The sequence below is a fragment of the Ursus arctos genome, unplaced genomic scaffold, assembly GCF_023065955.2.
Source record: "Ursus arctos isolate Adak ecotype North America unplaced genomic scaffold, UrsArc2.0 scaffold_1, whole genome shotgun sequence".
In the NCBI taxonomy this organism is placed as follows: Eukaryota; Metazoa; Chordata; class Mammalia; order Carnivora; family Ursidae; genus Ursus; species Ursus arctos.
In genome coordinates, this window is record NW_026622763.1 from 61124583 (window position 1) to 61145679 (window position 21097).

At 37.5% G+C, this 21097-nt stretch overlaps 1 protein-coding gene across 1 annotated transcript in view; it reads left to right on the forward strand.

Annotated features, from left to right (window-relative positions):
* The window catches only part of NUP35 (nucleoporin 35), a 37946-nt gene extending 17106 nt beyond the window's left edge, over nucleotides 1–20840 (forward strand). Inside the window, exons 5-9 of the mRNA XM_026492381.4 lie at nucleotides 12958–13099; nucleotides 16068–16137; nucleotides 17569–17697; nucleotides 18757–18921; nucleotides 20181–20840. Of these exons, the coding sequence (XP_026348166.1) occupies nucleotides 12958–13099; nucleotides 16068–16137; nucleotides 17569–17697; nucleotides 18757–18921; nucleotides 20181–20258 (584 nt within the window). The 3' untranslated portion in view covers nucleotides 20259–20840. The remainder of the gene's footprint in view (nucleotides 1–12957; nucleotides 13100–16067; nucleotides 16138–17568; nucleotides 17698–18756; nucleotides 18922–20180) is intronic.
* The last annotated feature ends 257 nt before the right edge of the window (nucleotides 20841–21097 follow it).

Below are 21097 nucleotides of genomic sequence, written 5' to 3' on the forward strand. Positions count from 1 at the left end.
TTTTTATGGGTAAAATATCTTACCAGTGAGATTAATGTTGGTTTTTTTAATTCCTGCTCATATTGCCTTTTTCCTTCTTGTTCTTATTTCTCTCTCTTTCTCTCTTTTTTATTTTTCCAGTATTCTTTCTTTCTTGGTGGGGGTGTATTTAATTGAATGAGCCACTAAAAAGGTACTTGAAATACTTGTGTGTATGTGGATCAACATTGGTTGGAAAGTGGAAATTGGTGGCTGTTTTGTCTCTTACTGGGCTCTACTATATAACAGTCAGTTAGATTTTTGTTCGGAAAATCTGATTTCAGCATATGTAGATCTTTTTTTCCTTCAAATTTAAATTTTCCCAAAGAAGAGTTCTTTACATTCAATCTTTATGTCTAAGCAGGTATTCTTAATATAGAAAAGGGAGAAGTCTCCTTTCAATATGCAGGCTTTCACGTAATCAGTTTCCATACAGTTGTTCTCTACTGTGATTGGACTCACTGTGTCCTGAGCCAGTTAGGTTCCCTTTCCTCAGATACTAAATTCTAGGACTCTTGGGGGTGGAATGGCTGAACGGTAGTCATCTGGCTGCCTAAGATGAGGAAGGGCCTACCATATCATTCCTTTTTATATACACTTTAAACAAGGTTTCCGTGATTCCAGCCAGCATCCTCTTTCACACCTTCCATAGTTCCTATGTTCTTAAAACCTGAGACTTTCTAGAATGACTGTCATTGGTTGTCTAACCCAGGCTTAGAGATGAATACAAGTGTTCATTTTACCATGTTTGATTGGGTGTTGTTATATCCATTGTTCAATATATTCTTGGGTATAATGGGTTTGTTATCTGGAAAGTCTGAGGAAACATTCTGCCCAAGATTGCCCTTACTTCAGATGCCAGTTGCAAATTTGGAGGTCCTCAAGGCTACCTTCAGTTCAGACCAATTGGCTACAAATGCAGAGATTTCTCAAACTTACTTTTTAAGGTTTGATAATTCACTAGAAAGACTCAGAACCCACTGAAAATGCTATGTTTAAGGTTACAGTTTTATTACAGCAAAACAGTATAAATTAGAGCCAAAGAAAGATTGCATAAGGCGAAGTCTAGGAGAGTTCCAAACATGAAGCTTCCATGATGTGTTCCTCTCCCAGCATTGTTATGTGGTGCTTATACATGCCATATTGCCAGCTAGGCAAGATCACTGAGGCTTCATGTCCAGAGTTTTTATTGGAGTTTCATTACATAACCATGATTGATTGAGTCATTGATCAAGTGGCTAAAATCAGTCTCCAGTCCCCTCCTCTGCCTACGGGTGTGATGGTAGCATTTGGCTCAAAGCTCCAACCAGAATCACATGGTTGTTGTGTAGTGTGATCTGCCTCCAGCCTGAGCCACCTTGTTAGCATAAACTATCAAGTGCATTGAGGAGCGTGTGTGAATAACAAAAACACTCCTGTCTTTGGGCAAATTTCTAGGGTTTAGAGGTTACCTCCAGAAACCGGAATAAAGGCCAGACCTCTCTTTGGTCTGAGGTCAAATTCTTTTTTTTTTTTTTATTTTTATTTTTATAACATTCAAATGACACCATTTAATCTTTATCCCAATGACATAATCAGAAATCTTCTTCTTTTTTTTTTTTTTTGAAAGGAAATATTTATTTTCTTTTTTTTTTTTTTAATGATTTTTTATTATGTTAGTCACCATACAATACATCCCCGGTTTCCGATGTAAGGCTCGATAATTCATTAGTTGTGTATAACACCCATGCAATACGTGCCCTCCTTACTACCCATCACCAGCCTATCCCATTCCCCCACCTCCCTCCCCTCTGAGGCCCTCAGTTTGTTTCTCATAGTCCATAGTCTCTCATGTTTCATTCCCCCTTCTGATTACCACCCCCTTTCTTTATCCCTTTCTTCCCCTACCGATCATCCTAGTTCTTATGTTCCATAGATGAGAGAAATCATATGATAGTTGTCTTTCTCTGCTTGACTTATTTCACTTAGCATTATCTCCTCCAGTGCCGTCCATGTTGTAGCAAATGTTGAGAACTCGTTCTTTCTGATAGCTGAGTAATATTCCATTGTATATATGGACCACAACTTCTTAATCCAGTCCTCTGTTGAAGGGCATCTCAGCTCCTTCCACGATTTAGCTATTGTGGACATTGCTGCTATGAACATTGGGGTGCATATGGCCCTTCTCTTCACAACGTCTGTATCTTTGGGGTAAACACCCAGTAGTGCAATGGCTGGATCATGGGGGAGCTCAATTTTTAACTTTTTAAGGGACCTCCACACTGTTTTCCAGAGTGGCTGTACCAACTTGCATTCCCACCAACAATGTAGGAGGGATCCCCTTCTCCACATCCTCTCCAACAATTGTTGTCTCTTGCCTTGTTAATTTTTGCCATTCTAACTGGTGTAAGGTGGTATCTCAGTGTGGTTTTGATTTGAATTTCCTTGATGGCTAATGATTTTGAACATTTTTTCATGTGTCTGTTAGCCATTTGTATGTCTTCATTGGAAAAGTGTCTGTTCATATCTTCTTCCCATTTTTTGATTTGTTTATTTGTTTCTCGTGTATTGAGTTTGAGAAGTTCTTTGTAGATCTTGGATACCAGTCCTTTATCTGTAGTGTCATTTGCAAATATATTCTCCCATTCCGTGGGCTGCCTCTTAGTTTTTCTGACTGTTTCCTTGGCTGTGCAGAAACTTTTAATCTTGATGAAGTCCCATAAATTCATTTTATCTTTTGTTTCTCTTGCCTTTGGGGATGTGTCATGAAAAAGGTTGCTTTGGCCGATGTCATAGAGGTTGCTGCCTATGTTCTCCTCTAGAATTTTGATGGATTCCTGTCTCACATCGAGGTCTTTCATCCATTTGGAGTTTATTTTTGTGTATGGTGTGAGAGAGTGGTCAAGTTTCATTCTCTTGCATGTAGCTGTCCAATTTTCCCAGCACCATTTATTGAAGAGACTGTCTTTTTCCCACCGGATGTTTTTTCCTGCTTTATCAAATATTAGTTGCCCAAAGAGCCGAGGGTCCATTTCTGGGCTCTCTATTCTGTTCCATTGGTCTATGTGTCTGTTTTTGTGCCAGTACCATGCTGTCCTTGTGATCACAGCTTTGTAGTACAGCTCGAAATCCGGCATTGTGATGCCCCCAGCTTTGTTTTTCCTTTTCACCAGTTTCTTGGAGATTCAGGGCCTTTTCTGTTTCCATACAAATTTAAGGACTATTTGTTCCAGTTCTTTGAAAAATGTCCTTGGTATTTTGATCGGGATAGCATTGAAAGTGTAGATTGCTCTGGGTAGCATGGACATTTTAACTCTGTTAATTCTTCCGATCCATGAGCATGGAATATCTTTCCATCTTTTTATGTCTTCCTCAATGTCTTTCAAGAGTGATTTATAGTTTCTAGAATATAGGTCCTTTACGTCTCTGGTTAAGTTAATTCCAAGGTAACGCATGGTTTTTGGTGCTATTGTAAATGGGATGGATTCCCTAATTTCTCTTTCTTCGGTCTCATTATTCGTGTATAGAAATGCAACTGATTTCTGAGCATTGATTTTGTATCCCGCCATGTTACTGAATTGCTCTATAACTTCTAATAGTTTGGGAGTGGCTTCTTTTGGGTTTTCCATATAGAGTATCATGTCATCTGCGAAGAGAGAAATTTTGACTTCTTCTTTGCCGATTTGAATACCTTTGATCCCTTTTTGTCGTCTGATTGCTGTTGCAAGGACTTCTAGTACTATGTTGAATAATAGTGGCGAGAGTGGGCATCCTTGTCGAGTTCCTGATCTTAAGGGAAAGGCTTCCAGCTTTTCCCCATTGAGAATAATATTTGCAGTAGGCTTTTCATAGATGACTTTTATGAGATTGAGAAATGTACCTTCCATCCCTACACTCTGAAGGATTTTAATCAGGAAAGGATGCTGTATTTTGTCAAATGCTTTTTCGGCATCAATTGAGAGGATCATATGGTTCCTGAGTCTTTTCTTGTTGATATGATGTATCACGCTGATTGATTTGCGAATATTGAACCACGCTTGCATCCCAGGTATGAATCCCACTTGATTGTGATGGATAATCCTTTTAATGTACTGTTGGATTCTATTAGCAAGTATCTTGTTGAGGACTTTGGCGTCCATATTCATTAGGGAGATCGGTCTGTAATTCTCCTTTTTGTTGGGGTCTTTGCCTGGTTTGGGGATCAAGGTAATATTGGCCTCATAGAATGAGTTTGGTAGCTTTCCTTCTGTTTCTATTTTTTGAAATAGCTTTAGGAGAATAGGTATTATTTCTTCTTTGAATGTTTGGTAGAATTCCCCAGGAAAACCGTCCGGGCCTGGAGTTTTGTTATTTGGAAGGTTGTTTATCACTGACTCAATTTCTTCATAATTAATTGGCCTGTTTAAGGAATCAATTTCTTCCGGTTTCAATCTTGGTAGTTTATAGGTTTCCAGGAAGGATTCCATCTCTTCCAGATTGCTTAGTTTATTGGCATATAGCTGTTGATAAAAATTTCTAATAATCCTTCCAGTTTCAATGGTGTTCGTCATGACCTCTCCTTTTTCATTCATAATTTTAATAATCTGGGTCCTTTCTCTTTTCTTTTGGATAAGTCTTGCCAGTGGTCTGTCAATTTTATTGATTCTCTCAAAGAACAAGCTTCTAGTCCTGTTGATCTGCTCTACTGTACTTCTGGTTTCTGCTTGATTGACTTCAGCTCTAATTTTGGTCAACTGCTTCCTCGTGCGTGGATTAGGCCTGTCCCTCTTTTGCTGTTCCAGCTTCTTGAGGTGAGAATATAAAAACTGCAATTTAGATTTTTCTATTCTTTTGAGTGAGGCTTGGATGGCTATGTATTTCCCCCTTAGGACTGCCTTTGCAGTATCCCATAGGTTTTGGACTGTTGTATCTTCATTCTCATTGGTCTCCATAAATTGTTTAATTTGATTTTTGATTTCCTGGTTTATCGAGTCATTCCTGAGCAGGATGGTTCTTAGTCTCCAAGTGTTTGGGTTTCTTCCAAATTTTTCCTTGCGGATGAGTTCCAATTTCAGAGCGTTGTGGTCTGAGAATATGCAGGGGATAATTTCAGTCTTTTGGTATCGGTTGAGACCTGTTTTGTGTCCCAGAACATGGTCTATTCTTGAGAATGTTCCATGGGCATTAGAATAGAATGAGTATTCTTTGGTTCTGGGGTGTAGTGTTCTATATATATCTATGAGGTCCAACTCGTCGAGTATGGCATTCAAAGCCTTTGATTCTTTGCTTAGTTTTTGCCAGGGTGTTCTGTCTATTTCTGATAGTGGAGTGTTGAGGTCCCCTACTATTAATGTATTTTTATTTATATGTCTCTTTATTCTGGTTAAGAGTTGGCTTGTGTATCTTGCTGCTCCCCTGTTGGGGGCATATATATTTATAATTGTCATATCCACTTGTTGAATACTTCCTTTAAGAATAATATAGTGCCCTTCTGTGTCTCTAACTATAGTCTGTAGTTTAAAATCCAATTTATCTGATATGAGAATTGCTACCCCAGCTTTCTTTTGAGGTCCATTTGTGTGAAAGATGGTACTCCATCCCCTTACTCTCAGTCTGAATGCATCTTTGGGTTCGAAATGAGTCTCTTGTAGACAGCAAATGGATGGGTCATTTCTTTTTATCCAGTCTGCAACCATGTGGCATTTATGGCAGCATTTAAGCCATTAACATTAAGACTGAGTACTGAGAGATATGATTTTAATGATGCCATGTTGTCAGTAAAGTCTTTGTTTGTATTGGCTGTGACTTTCTGTTCTGTATCACTCTTGGGGCCTTTTTACTTTTATAGAACCCCCTGTAATATCTCCTGTAGGGCTGGTTTCGTGGTTACGAAATTGGTTAGTGACTGGCGATTCTGAAATGTCTTTATTTCTCCATCAATTCTGAATGACAGCCTTGCTGGATAAAGGATCCTTGGCTGCATGTTTTTCTCTGAAAGAGTTTTAAATATGCTCCCCCAACCCTTTCTCTCATTCCAGGTCTGTGTAGACAGGTCTGACGTAATTCTGATGCCTTTGCCTTGGTACGTGAGAAATTTCTTTGCCCTGGCCGCTTTCAATGCTGTATCCTTGGATCTAATATTTGCGATTTGCACTATGACATGATGTGGCGTAGGTTTGTTGTGGTTGAGCTTGGGAGGGGTCCTCTCTTCCTCTTGGACACGAATGTTTGTTTCCCTCGCTAGATTAGGGAAGTTTTCAGCTACAATTTGTTCAAATATCTCTTCTAGACCTCTGTTTTTCTCCACCCCCTCGGGGATGCCGATGATTCTAACATTGGATCGTTTGAGTCAGTAATCTCCCGTAACCTACATTCGTGGGCTTGGATTTTTTTAAGAGCAGCTTCTATTTTGGTTTTTTCCTCTATTAACCCATCCTCCAATTCACTAACCTGTTCCTCTGCTTCTGTGACCCTGGCCGTCAGAGCCTCTAGTTTTGCCTGCATTTGGCTCATAGAATTTTTAATTTCTGTCAGATTCGCCCTCATTTCTGTCCTTAGGGATTCTATATTCTCAGTAACCTTTTTGTTAATAGTTTTTTCAATTCTACTCATCATTTTGACCATCGTTACTCTGAATTCCATTTCTGATACTTTGGTTATATCCATATCCATTATTTCTGTGGCAGAGGCCACAGACTCACTGTCTTTTCTTTGCTGGGGGGGGGGGGCTTCTCCTTCTTGTCATTCTGATAAGGAGAGGTTGCGGGGTTGTCCAGAGCCCAAATTATTGACTGGGTCCCAGGCCGTGCCCCTTGTTTTATAGGGATCTTAGGGATGTGGGCTTCTTCTTTAAAGATTTTATTTATTTATTTATGTGGCAGCCAACCAGCGAGAGAGGGAACAGAAGCAGGGGAGTGGGAGAGGAAGAAGCAGGCTCCCAGCGGAGGAGCCCGATGAGGGACTCCTTTCCGGAATGCCGGGATCACGCCCTAAGCCGAAGACAGGCGCTCAATGACTGCGCCACCCAGGCGCCGGGGTTGTGGGCTTCTTGATTTTTCAGCCTGCCTTCTGGGGGAGGGGCCTGCCGCGCCGATACTCAGGCAGCCCTGTTTGGGTAGAGTCTCCATGTCCCCTGCGAGGGGGGATGGGGATGGGCACTCCCTGAGCCGGTATTTCCAAGCTTTTGTTCTCTGGTGGCTTTCCCTGGCGGTTTGCTGTGCTTGCTCCGAGAGTCAGAGCAGCAGCGGCCAAATTTCAGCCTCTGTCACAGAACAGAGGGATTGCGGCCCGTTCTCTACTAATGTTCTGGCCACTTTAACTCTGTTTCTGTTGGTGCTGCTCAACCCTGCAGCGTCCCGGGATGTGCGCCCCACACCTGGCGTCCCAGCCCTCACTTCCAGGGCCGGTGCGTCTCTGTCCTTTGTGTTTCTAACGCCGCCAGCCGCCCCGCGCGCGCTCCGGAAGTTCCCGGTCTCAGTCTGGATCCAGTGAGCGCACCGGGATTCCGGTGTTCCGCGAGATGCCTGGTGGCGTGCGCACCCAGCTCACGGTCTCAGTCTGCTGTTTTGCGGGTGCCCTCCGTGAGCCCGCCCGCTCCCCCGTGCAGGTGGCTGCTGCTTCCCGGCGCCCGAACGCGGCGGCTCCCTCCCCCTTCCGTTTATCTTCCGATATCTGTGCGCGGTTTCACGGCTCCCTGCTTCATACCTCAATACTCAGCGCTGGAGATGTTCATTTGTAGAGATCCAGATGCATCTTCCTGCGTCTCAGGCTGGTTCCATGGTTGTTTAGGCTGGTCTGGTACCTATCCAGCTCGACTCGGGGGACTGGCTGAAAAAGGGGTCCCCTACTCCTCCGCCATCTTAACTCCTCCTTCTAGCTGAGGTCAAATTCTTTAGTACACATTGTGTTACTTTGTTTCATGGTAAGAAGGTAATACACTGCCAGGAATCTCTTTTTCCGAAGTTTCCTATGCCATGTATCTGTTTAAAATTTACCACTCTTTATTTCTTGTTTTCATTTATGTTAGTGGCCTATTTTGAAATAATTAAATCTATTCTTTAATTGAAGACATTTCATAAAAGGTAATAAGGTCTTTTGCCCTCTAATTTGATCTTAGGAAGAGTGTTTGAATAGTGATTTACCAAGGGAGACACATTACAGTTCAATTTGATGTGGTTTGATAGGTATACTTTATTTTCATCTTATAAAGCTGGGTACCAGAAGTCTGATTGAAAGGAAGTAAAATCAGTGGAGCAATTAAACATTAACAAGGTGGGGGGCAATTATGCTAAAGTTATGTAAATAGTTTTAGATTATGTATAAGTAATTACGTTTTTCAGAGTAGTTGACAGGGCAAAAATTAGATTGCTTATTCGTTTGAGACTTAATTTTGATTTGTTTTATTTTTAAAGGTCATAATGGTTGTCTAATTTTGAGCCTTCATTTAATTTCTTGCTTGAAGGTTATTACATGATGTAGCATTACTAAATTGAACCTTTTTAATGGTAATACACAACATAAAAAATTGGAATTGGCTTTAGATTTTATACTGAAATGCCTTTTACTTTCTTTTGTATGTTAAAGGCGTGTCTTTGTAGTAAGAACTAAATTTATTTAAGAGTATCTTTTGTGTGCTTTTGCTTATTTCCTAAAGGGGTAGTTGATAAGTTAGCTGATAAGCAGGCAGTTGTCAATGTAGCACGTTCCATTTTAAATCGTCCTCATTTAAAAAATGTGTTGTACTTATTAAATGCATCTGTGATGATGAGGAGAAAGAATAATTGTTAAATGTATTATATCCTGTATGCAGTTTGATTTTTTTTAGTAAATTATATTGTCTCTTTCTTAAGCATGAATTTAGTTTCAAAAGATAAATCTATAAGACTGACCCATGTAATATACTGAGATTCCATTTCCTTCTTGTATACCTTTCGTTTTCTCTAGAGTTAATAATGATTGTCAAAAGGAGTGGTAAGTGGGCAACCTTGTTCCTGATTTTAGAGGAAAAATTTTCTACCTCTCACCATTGAGTATGATGTCAAATGTGGGCTTGACATATATGTCCTTTATTATGTTGAGGTAGGATCCTCCTATACCCAGGTGTTGAGGATTTTTATCATAAGAGGGTGTACTTTTGTCAATAGCTTTTTCTGCATCTTTTGATGATCGTCTGATCTTAATCTGGCTTTTGTTTCAGAATAATGCTGGCCTCATAAAATGGACACTAACATTTATTGAACCTCTTAAACATGCTCTTTCAGTTAATCTTTATGTTGGATAGGTGTTTTATATATATTTGTTTTGTGTTCCTCATATATAGAATGTGGAAGGTCGGTTCTATCTCATAGAATTGCTTTTAGTATTAAATATGAATACATGCAAAGAACCTGTAAGAGCACCTTGAATATAGTATAAGTGCTCAGTACTTGCCAGCAATTATCATTAATATTGTAATTGGGTTTTTTTTTTTTTTTGGTAATATTTGGGAAGTGAGGTTCAATAACTTGTTCTAGTTGTAACAATAAGTACTAGAACTACACGTGACCTAACTACAAACCCATTTACTGTCTTCCCTCTCATCTTCCCATAATGCTCTCTACCAAGGTGAATGATTAGTCCAGTGCTAGCAACAGTAGCCTTCTGCCATCCAATCCAATCGTGTTCTGGGCTCCAAACACAATTACATGTTGCCTTCCAAAAAAGCAAGATGTTGTACTTCCTTTATCCCCCATACATTAAAGATATTTTTATATTTTTCGTAATTCACTAGCAGTTGAAACATGAGGATCTAAAATAAAATAATAATGTCCCAAAATAAAATTTGGGGAGCTGTTTAGGATTTTTATCTTTTTAAAATTTAGTTTGACCTTTTGAGTGTTATATCTGGAGAGTAACTTGACTCTCCAGTACTACTTTGTTGTGGATTAACTGTGTGTCACCGTGACTGGTCATTGAATATGTTTTGGTAAGAGAACTTCTTTTTGTATGGTTCTGAGAAAATCATTCTGTATTCATAAATAGGAAATTAATGAATAGGAAAACTCAGTTACCCTTTTTGCATCTCAGCTTTGGATTTGAATAGCTTCATTATGCATTTTGTAATAGCAGTTCCTGTAAATTCTCTCATTAATCAAGCATTTTTAAGGTATACTCAACCCAAGATCAACATTTACCAACATACATATTTTATGAAGAGATTTGGGGTTGAATAAAGTTAAAAATATTTCTTTATTCAATAATCTTTTAGAGTTTTTTATGTGAATTGTAAATCTCCCTTCAGGATAATTTATATAGTATATGGCCTTTTATAAAACTTAACACAGTAGCTTTATCCCCCCTCTTTTGTTTTTTTAAGAGCATACTTTCAGAGCTCCATTTGACTACAAACACTTTGAAATGATTTAGGTTGATTTTCAACACAGTCGGGAATTCAGGACAAATGACTAGACAGCAGATACATAGTTAGAAAGTATTGAGCAGAGAACCTCCGGAAATCAGTAAACACGGATTGCGAATCATGTACAAGGCCCTGTAGTTGTTCTCGGACTTCTTAGTTTCAGGGTCCTTATTACTCTTTTTTTTTTTTTAATAAGATTTATTTATTTATTAGAGAGAGAGAGCGTGGGGAGAGGGGCGGAGGGAAAGAGAGAATCCTCAAGCAGACTCCTCGCTGAGCCCAGATCCTGACTCAGGAGGGCTCCATCTCACTACCCTAAGATCATGACTTGAGCCAAAGTCAAGGGTCGTATGCTCAACTGACTGAGCCACTCAGGCGCTCCTTGGGTCCTTAATACGCTCTTAAATATTAAAGCCCAAAGAGCTTTGGATTATAGCTATTGATATTTATTATATTAGAAATTAAGACAATATTTTGCAGTATGTGTTAATTCATCTAAAAGTAATTTGTTTCTTGTAAATATAAGTAATCTTTTTTTAAAATAAGAAATAACTTTCTACAAGAAGAGATTCTCATGAGAAGAGTGACATTGCTTTGTGCTTTTCAAATTTTAATGTCTAGCTTAAGATACAGCTGAATTCTCCTGTCTACTTCTGTTTTCAATCTTGATTGAATCACAATAAGTATCCTTTGGAAAGGTCCACTGTGTACTCATGAGATAGTGAGAATGTAAAGGCAAATGAAACCTTAAATGACTACGAAAATAATTTTGACTTGGCTAATCCCATGAGAGGGGTCGTCGGGAGCTCTGGGTCTCCAGTGCACACTTGTAGAACTGCTCCATAGTAAATACAGGTGTTAACTATGTTACTTCCTAAGAGCTCATACTTTGAATTTGGATTGCCTAGATTGGAATCCCTTCTGGACATTATTTAACATCCCCTGTTTCCTAATTTGTTAAGTAGAGTTACTAATGGGGACCTGTCTTAAAGGATTGTTAGAATCAAATAAAATTGTACATGTAAAAAATGTTGTAATAAATACTCTCAATAAAATGCTGCTGTTTATTATTATTTCAAGATTTTTGTCCTGTTATGTCACTTTAGCTCACAATTTTCCATTGGCTTCCCAACTCGTTTGAGGTAAAAGCCAAAGGCTTTATTTACAGTGGGTTGCAAAGTTTTTTTTCATCATCTGACTTCTTGTTACCTCTCTGTGTTCATATACTTGTTGTGATCTCAAATGCCCCTCCTCACTGTGCAAGTACTGGTTTTCTTACTTTTCGTCAAACACCAGTCATATCCTTTCTCAGGGCCTTTGTATGTAATTTTTTTCTCCAGTTAACATTTACTTTGTCAGATATTGTCATGTTTCGTCCTCCAGTTCCATCGGGGTTTTGGTTTCACCTCAGTGAAATCTTCTTTTTATTTAACACTTCCATGTATGATACATACACACTTCCTGTCTCCCTTCTCTGCTTTATCTGTCTATTTATTTTCTGTAGGAGTTTCTGTTTTCTAACATACTTTATTTACTTGTTTGTCTCTCTTCCACTAGAATTTAAATTCCATTAGAGATAGGTGTGGTGGTTTTTTTTGGTTCTTTTGGTGTTTTTTTTTTTTTTTGGTCTAACTTGTTTACTCCTGTATCTTCAATTCCTGGAATATGCTTAGTGCTTTTTTTTTTTTTAAGAGAGCGTGAGCTAGGATGGGGAGGGAAAGAGAATCCCAAGCGGGCTCCTTGCTGGGTGGAGCCCGATGCAGGGCTTGATCTCATCACCCTGAGATATGACCTAAGCCAAAATCAAAAGTTGGATGCTTAACCAACTGAGCCCCCAGGCTCCCCTGCTTGGTGCATATTTAAGTGCTGAAAAAATATTTTTTGTTTAAATGAATCATTACTACTCCAAAGATGAAAGAATAATCTCTGCTTTTCAGAAATGTGTTGTCATATTTCAAAGGACCAGTGCCTTTGAAATAAAGTGAATATATAAAGCATTCAGCTTGGCATTTGGGACATGTAGCAGTACTTATTAATAGGTAGCTGTTATTGAAGGATAAGCAAAAAACAGAATTAGACATTTCAGATAGAGATGACCTGAATAAAAGCTGCATTTACATCTCAGGAGCTAGGGTAGATACTTTTTAGGGGACTATTGAAAAAATAAGGTTGGAACTGTATTGTGGAGGCCAAGGCATTTGAATTTTTCTGTAGGTAACAAGTTACTGCATATTTTTAAGGCAGAGGTGGTGCTGTGATGAAAGTGGTAGGTTTGGAAGATGAATCCAAGTAAAAGTCCTTGAGGTTGATTGGAGATCCTTCTGTGTAGGCTTAACTGGAAATTAAAACATTGGCAAATTCATAATAATAAAACTTATGCAAAATCATAAGTTATGCTCAATTATTAATGAGCTCTGAAATTGTATGGTAGTATAAAATTATCATTTGATTGCAGTTGTATATTTTGAACTATGTGTGCAATTGCCAGCTTTTAATGTATTTTTTTATTTAAAACTGAGAGCTTTAATTTAAAATAAACCAAGATGTTTATATTGGTAACTAACTTACTAAATATACTAATATAGGGCAAAGTATGTTTAGTCCAGCAAACATTGGTCAACCACGAAAGACAACATTATCTCCTGCACAGTTGGATCCTTTTTATACTCAAGGAGATTCTCTGACTTCTGAAGATCACCTGGATGACACTTGGGTGACTGTGTTCGGGTAAGGTTTCTGAATCATTTACCTTTCCAAAAAAAAGGAGGGGGAAGGAAGAAAAAACCTGTCCCCAGCATTTATAATAAACAAACATACCAAAAAAAAAAAAAAAAAAGATTGCACAGCAAATGCTCATATACCTACCACCTGGCTTCTACGGTTGTTAATATTTTACTTACATTCATTTTATCGTCCATTAATTCATCTTTTTTTGTTGGTACATTTCAGAGTAAGTTGCACACATCACTACAAATCAATCACCTGACACTTCAGAATGTATATTACTATTTTTAAAAATTTTTTATTTATTTATTTTTTAGAGAGGGAGGGGGAGGGCAGAGGAAAGGGGAAAGAGAATCTTAAGCAGGCTCCATGCTCAGCACAGAGCCCGATGCAGGGCTCCATCTCACAACCCTGAGATCATGACGAGCCAAAATCAAGAGTCAGGCACTTAACCGACTGAGCCTCCCAGGGACCACCAGCATGTACATTACTAATAGTGTTCAGTGTTTGTGTGTAGTTGTTTTTTTTTTAATCATTTATCTGTTTGCTGCTTCTCATATTCTTTTCTCTCTTTTTTTTAAGATTTTTAAAAATTTTTTTAAATTTATTTGACAGAGATAGAGACAGCCAGCGAGAGAGGGAACACAAGCAGGGGGAGTGGGAGAGGAAGAAGCAGGCTCATAGCAGAGGAGCCTGATGTGGGGCTCGATCCCAGAACGCCGGGATCACGCCCTGAGCGAAAGGCAGACACTTAACCGCTGTGCTACCCAGGCGCCCCCATATTCTTTTCTCTTAAGCATATTTGCTGGGTAATGAAACAGGATTGCCTCTTTAGACTTAGGAAGCTCCTTTCTTTGTAGTGGTTATTACTCTGCTTATATTGGACTTAACCAGTTTGAAACTATCAAATTGAATTTCATTTGTGTATGTACATACTGTGTTACAAGGTTGGTACTTTACAGTTACAGGATATTGAGTATTGATAGAAATTATACATGACAGGCCTAGATGCATTTCAAATAGATTTTTTAGATTAAAAAAAGTACTTTAAAGCATTTTGGAGGTCATACTGCATCACCTACAGATGAAAAACTGAGGTTTTAGATTAAATGATTTATTCAGAGATTTACATCTATATTAGTAAAGTGTAAGCAAAAATCCTCAGGTCCTTTGATTTTTAAGCTGTTATTGTTTATACCATACTACATAAGGTTTGCTTCTGAAAATGTGATATGTCATACTGATACTGGGTCTTACTATATTTAGTTTTGGGGTAAAAAGTATAAAAATAACACATGAGCTTCTTGAAGAAAAATGCACAGTAAATGTTAGTGGACTTTATATATTCAGTTTATTTAAAATTTAAAAATTCAAAGGAATATATAAGAATCTACAGTGAAAACTTTTCCTTCCCACTTTTGTCCCCAGCCACAATTTTTCTCCCCTTTAAGAAGCAGTATTTGCCACCTGTTTTTTGTGTAACCTTCCAGAGAGATTCTGTGTGTTACTGATCTCGTTTAGGTAGAAAATCGGGATCATCTCACGCTCCAGAAAGCCCATGCATAGCAATTGGATGGCTGCTTGATTTTTTTTTTTCTTTTTTGTGTTTAAATTTTCATATTCTCTCACGACATGGCAAGATTTTTGAACTTGGATGTCCACTCCCAAGTCTGTTTTTGAGGCTCAGTAGTAATGGTGTCACTTTTAAGATTCCTCAGTAATTGGATAAATTACTGGAAGTTCTCCTGCTAGTCTTTTTCTTCATTAATATACACACTTTCCCACCTATTACTTTTCTGGTTTTATGTTTTAGTAACCCTTTATATGAGTTTGATTGCAAGAACTGAAACGTTTTCTTCTAAAGGATAAAATATTTTGGTAATTTATAGGGTAGTACATCTAAAATACGTATATTCTTTCTTCGATAATTTAATAACTTTTTTCTGTTGACTCAGGATCATCATGAAATATCATTCATTGTTTTAGGGTGGTTCTTTTACAGGATATTGGAATGTTTCCACTCAAAGTGGTCCTAGAGTCTTAGAATTATATTTTATTTTTCAAGTAATTCCCTCACTTGCAACCATTAGTTTTCTTTAATTTTTATTTTCTTTAGCTCTGCTTTGTAGGCACTTTACCTTATTTGTTGCTTTTCTTAAATCTTAAATCCAAACATATGTAACATAAAATAAAATTTCAGTCCTGAATGCTGTATTTTGCTCACATACATTTTAATATGTGGGCTTTCTCATTTATTTTTGTGACTCAGATTTTTTCCCCTTAGATTCTAATCCAGGTTCTCGATAACTGAAGTTACTGGTTAAGGAAACTCCAGATTTTTTATTTAAAATAGCTTTATTGTTTGAACTATAAAAATAATGTCTGATAAAATATTTAAGCCATACAGAACTTTATAAAGAAGAAAATATCACAATTTTCTCAGAGATTTTTGGCTATTAAAACTTTGATAACCATTCTTTTAAATGTTTCTATACTATTGATATTGGTACTGACTTTCATTTTTGTTTCAGAACTAAATTTCTGAATTTTCAGTTGGTGCCCAATGTAAAATAATATGACTGTATAATTTAGACATCTTTTCCTTTTAATAACTGTAGTGCACCCAAGTATTTCACACACACATGCTCACACACCCTTGTAAAATACATACAGAGCTGCCGCATCATAGTTCTTTCCTAAGGGTGTGGTAATGACAGTGAGAATGGAATTTTAGAGATTCCATAAATGGAATCTGGGGATGGAGAAGAATGGCTGAGGCAAAAGTAATTTTAACATACTTGCTTTGGGGTGATAAGCAATGATAGATTTAGCTGATATGGGGGAAACAATGATCAGGGATTTCCTATTAATATTCTAGTCTGTTAGGGGGACCTTATCTTGAAACACTTATAAGTATGGTAATTTGCATTTGTATTTATTATGGAAGTTGACTGGACAACTCTTTTTTCAGGTTTCCTCAAGCATCTGCTTCCTATATATTATTACAATTTGCACAGTATGGGAATATCTTAAAACATGTGGTAAGGCTTACCTCTTTTCAGTTCAAGATTTAGTCTGAAGAAAAACAAGCTGTAAATTGAGGGAAACTCTGCTCCTGAATATTGTGTGCTTTTTCCAAACTTAAAAGCTTTTCTTTTTTTAAGTTTTCATTGAATATGCCTGTTGGAGTCGTGAAGGCTAGAAGTTGCATAGTAGTTGATAAAAAGGGATAAAGAGAGAAGATAAGAGAGTGAGAATTTCAGGCCCCCCCCCCGTTTTTTTTTAAATTGTTAACAGTCTGTTAACAAAAATTATGCCAAATATTACATTACTGTCTTCCAGTATGAGCTTGTTTTATTGGAGATAAAGGAAAAGAGAGAAATTCCTGATTTACAGAGTACTTAGGGCTTTTTTTAGCTTGTAGTGAGCTTTTTTGAAAAAGTATCTTACCTTGCTTTACCTTACCTATAACGAGTTATAAATAACAAATCTTTTTTCTTTCACCAGGGATTGACTTACTTTAATTCCTACAGAAAATAGGATTGATGAATACAAAAACTTGATAGCGAGTGTAAGGAACAATTACCTTTTGAGAATTTGTTTCAGAGAATATCTGCCACATATCTTTTTTTTTTTTAAGATTTTATTTACATATTTATTTTAGAGAGTGAGAGAGCACAAGCTGGGGAAGGAACAGAGGGAGAGGGACAAGTAGACTCCTTGCTGAGTGTGGAGCCCCACACGGGGCTTCATCCCAGGACCCTGAAGTCATGACCAGAGCCAAAATCAAGAGTTGGATGCTTAACCAGCTAAGCCACCCAGGTGCCCCAATACTTGCCACATATTCTTTATAGTAGAGAATTGAGAGTTAGGTAGAAATTATTGAAATTGTTTAATGGGGGGCGCGTGGGTGGCTTAGCTGGTTAAGCGTCTGCCTTAGGCTCAGGTCGTGATCTAGGGTCCTGTGATCCAGCTCTGTGTGGGGCTCCCTGCTCAGCAGGGAGTCTGCTTCTCTCTCTCCCCCTGCTCCTGCATGTTCCTGCGTCCTGCTCATGCTCTCTCTCTCTTGCTCACTCTCAAATAAATAAATAAAATCTTTAAAAAAAAAAAAAAGAAATTGTTTAATAGGATTTTTGTTGGATCCTAACATACAGCTTGTTGGGGGCATCAAATAAAAAGTGGAAGCAGATATTTTTTTTTTTTTTTAAGATTTTATTTATTCATTTGAGAGAGAGAGAGAGTACAGAGGGAGAGTGAGAGGGAGAAGCAGGCTCCCCGCTGAGCAGGGAGCCCAATATGGGACTCCATCCCAGGACCCTGGGATCATGACCTGAGCCGAAAGCAGACACTTAACCGACTGAGCCACCCAGGCACACCTGTATCTTCATATATATGTTTGTATTTTCTAATAAAATTCATTTTTTTAGATTTTATATATTTTATGTTTTAAGAGACAACTTCATTCTTTGCAGATGTCTAATACAGGAAATTGGATGCATATTCGTTATCAATCTAAACTGCAGGCCCGGAAAGCCTTAAGCAAAGATGGGAGGATTTTTGGAGAGTCCATCATGATTGGTGTAAAACCATGTATAGATAAAGTAAGTTACTGCTGATGTAAGGAAAATAGCTTAATCTATATGAAGAGCACGAGTCTAAGCACTGACGTTGACTGTTATGCCACTTTGCTTCACTATGCCCCTTTTTCTTACGAAATGTGATGATGTTATATTACTGTTTTCATGGGAAGCCAAAGATGTAGGCTATAGACTTTAGAATTTAGAGCTAATCCATACCAGCCCCTTCATTTTACAGATAAAGAGACCAAGAGGACATAAGTAACTTACAGTGGTTAAAGGTGAGACCTAGATTTTAGGTCTCTTAACTTCTCAGTCTCTTGTGCAAAGCAACATCAAATTCTTTAAGTACTTTAAAAGACTGCTGCTGTTTCAGAACAAAAGATTTCACAGGAATGGTTAACAGGGTTAACTATTAAATGGCTGAAGCTTTTTATTAGTCATTTTTATTTTAAAATATTTTAAAACATATATACCCATAAAATAATATTTAGCACAATTTATACTTTCCTTTGTGGCTTGTAAAATCACGATCATTCTTAAATAATTATGCATGAACTTCTGTCTACCAGGCACTGCGCTTGGTGCTTGTATACAAACGTTAATGCACGAAAGCAGGCATGGCTCCGGATCTGCAATCTGTGTTTGCTGTATAGCTATGTAATTATTACGTTGTGCTGTGGCAGATGTTTGTAGAGGCTAGAGGAGAATCTGGGGTTCCTGGCTACTCAGTAACACTGGACTTTAATCCTCCTCCTACCCCAGGATTTCCTCAAGATTCTGCTTTTTCTTCCTTGTGTTTTTTTTCATAGTACTTGTTAGGAAATTTTTACTCTTACGCGTCTCTAGTTGTCTTGATCATGCTTGAGGTCATTGACGTGTACTTTCTGGCTGAGCATTGTATCTCAAATACTAGCTAAGAAGCATATATAGTTTTATCAAGGCTAGAATTGTTTGAAAGGTTAATTAGATGAAAGAAAGTATGCTCCTTTTAATAAAGTTTTCTTTTTAAGTAGGATGTAATAGTGAATAATAACATAGTATGTTTATAAACAGAGAAGTTTTTTATCTTTATTTCTCCAGAGTGTTATGGAAAACAGTGACAGGTGTGCTTTATCATCTCCGTCTCTAGCCTTTACACCACCAATCAAAACCTTAGGTACACCAGCCCAACCTGGAAGTACTCCTAAGATTTCTACCATGAGACCTCTTGCTACAGCATACAAAGCTTCTACTAGTGACTATCAGGTATTTTAAGAATTGGATAAAAAAGATATACTTTATCTAATTATGTATTTATTTATTAAAAGATATACTTTAAAGGTGAAGTGCCTAGCACGTTGGACTTTTTCATTGGATTGATTTCTGTGCCATTTAATATTTCTTACTGAAGTGTTGCCTTGATGAAATACCTATAAACTTTGCGCTCTTAAATTTCCTATTTTAAATATTAGAATTTTGGCCACTTGAAAACTTAGGTCGATTTTTTAAAAAAATTTCTTTGCCGTTATTTAAAACATTTTGAGAGTTTTAGTTTTTTCTGAGTTATATTTGCATACATTAAAAGTTTCTCTTGTGAACATCTCTGGCCTGAGGGAATGTTAAAACCCTGTTAAACTGATGACTAAATCTGATGGCATCACAAATGAAGAACCTCAGGTTGGAGTAGCTGTGATTATCCGGGAAACCACTGACCAGCTTCCATTTCAAAATTTCTCATTTCAAAAAGTTTAAAGGAAAGTTGATTGTATTCATTGAAGAATGATTCAAGTATGATGACTCTCATTCAGTATGCTGTTGTCCGCTAGTAAATTAACCAGGTTCTGAACATGCCAAGCCACAGACATGGGTCCGAAACAGCAAATAAAACACTTAGTAAGACAGGTAGTAACAATTTAGTCTTTTGATTTCCCCTGAAATTTGGAGACTAGACCTATTTTTTTCCTTTTTTCTTTTAAACCAGTATTTTATTTTATTTTATTTTTTTATTTTTAAAGTAGGCTCCACACTCACGGCGGGGCTTGAACTTAAAACCCTAAGATCAAGAGTCACATGTTCTACCGACTGAGCCAGCCAGGTGCCCCTAAACCAGTATTTTAAAATACTCATTTTCTAGGGCACCTGGGTGGCTCAGTCAGTAGCATCCAACTCTTGATCTCAGCTCAGGAGCTCAGGTCTTGATCTCAGGGTCACAAGTTCAAGCCCTGCATTGGCCTCCATGCTGGGCGTGTAGCCTACTTAAAAAAAAAAAATCTCTTGTAGCTTTTGTGTTGTTTGTTCAGTTTCCTGATATAAGGAGCAGATGTAATTTATCTTGCCAAAGGAGTAAGATTTTGTCCTTTAAAGCATAAGGATGTTCTAACTAAATCCATATATTAATCTTTAAATATACAGTGCAGTATTACAAATACATTTAACTGTTTGGCTCTTTTAAATTAGCCATTAACTCTAGAATCTATGATCCTGAGGACACTATAACCTAACAATTGTGTATGTTTTTTTAATAGGTTATTTCTGACAGACAAACGCCAAAAAAAGATGAAAGTCTTGTATCCAAAGCAATGGAGTACATGTTCGGCTGGTAGTAGAGTAAGAGCCGAGAACTCACCTACCACGGAGGAGGCCGCTACACTAAACCGAGTTAGCAGAGTACTGCCGGCTGTCCTTTGGTTAGTTGTATAACCACTCATGGCAGCACTGGATAGCTAGCTCAGACTTTCTTTGGAAGCCTTTTTCTTTAAGGGTACAGCATATTTGTAGCTCGCACTTTAAAAGATGCTTGAGATACATTTTAAAGAAACAAAAAATCCCTGTAAATAGGATTTTGTGCTTTCTGTGATGGTGCATGTGTAAGCACAAAAACTCAGCATTGATGACCATAAATTATCTAATTGAATTTGTGGTGAAGCTTTGTAGTCTTCATGAGTTGGTGGGGTGAATTTCATGAAGGGTAACTTGTACAGCTCCTTCTGACAAGACACAAAGATTATAATTAACAATTTGAATTATGGTCTTTTAATTTAGATAGTATTTAATATTTTAATTGTCCTTGTTTATATATGTCCTGTCATGGATTGTCATCCTTTAGTATTCTAAAACCAAAACAGTCTTTTTAAAAACCTACTAAAGTTTCTTGATAATAAACTTTGTCAATTATATATATTGAACCTTTTTTGTAAGTGATTTATTAACTATTTTAAAAAATTTGAAGTGTTTGCTGAAAGAAATATGTCATGAATTTCCACATACATGTAATCTAGCTTGAATAACCATGTAACCATCAATATTTTGCCATACTTTTTTTTTTCTCCCCCTTTTGTTTAAAACCTGTCTCAGATATGATGTCGTTTTAATCTAAATACTTGAGGATACATCAAAAAAGAACATTCCCACTTGTAATTACAATGTCAGTATCATACCTAAG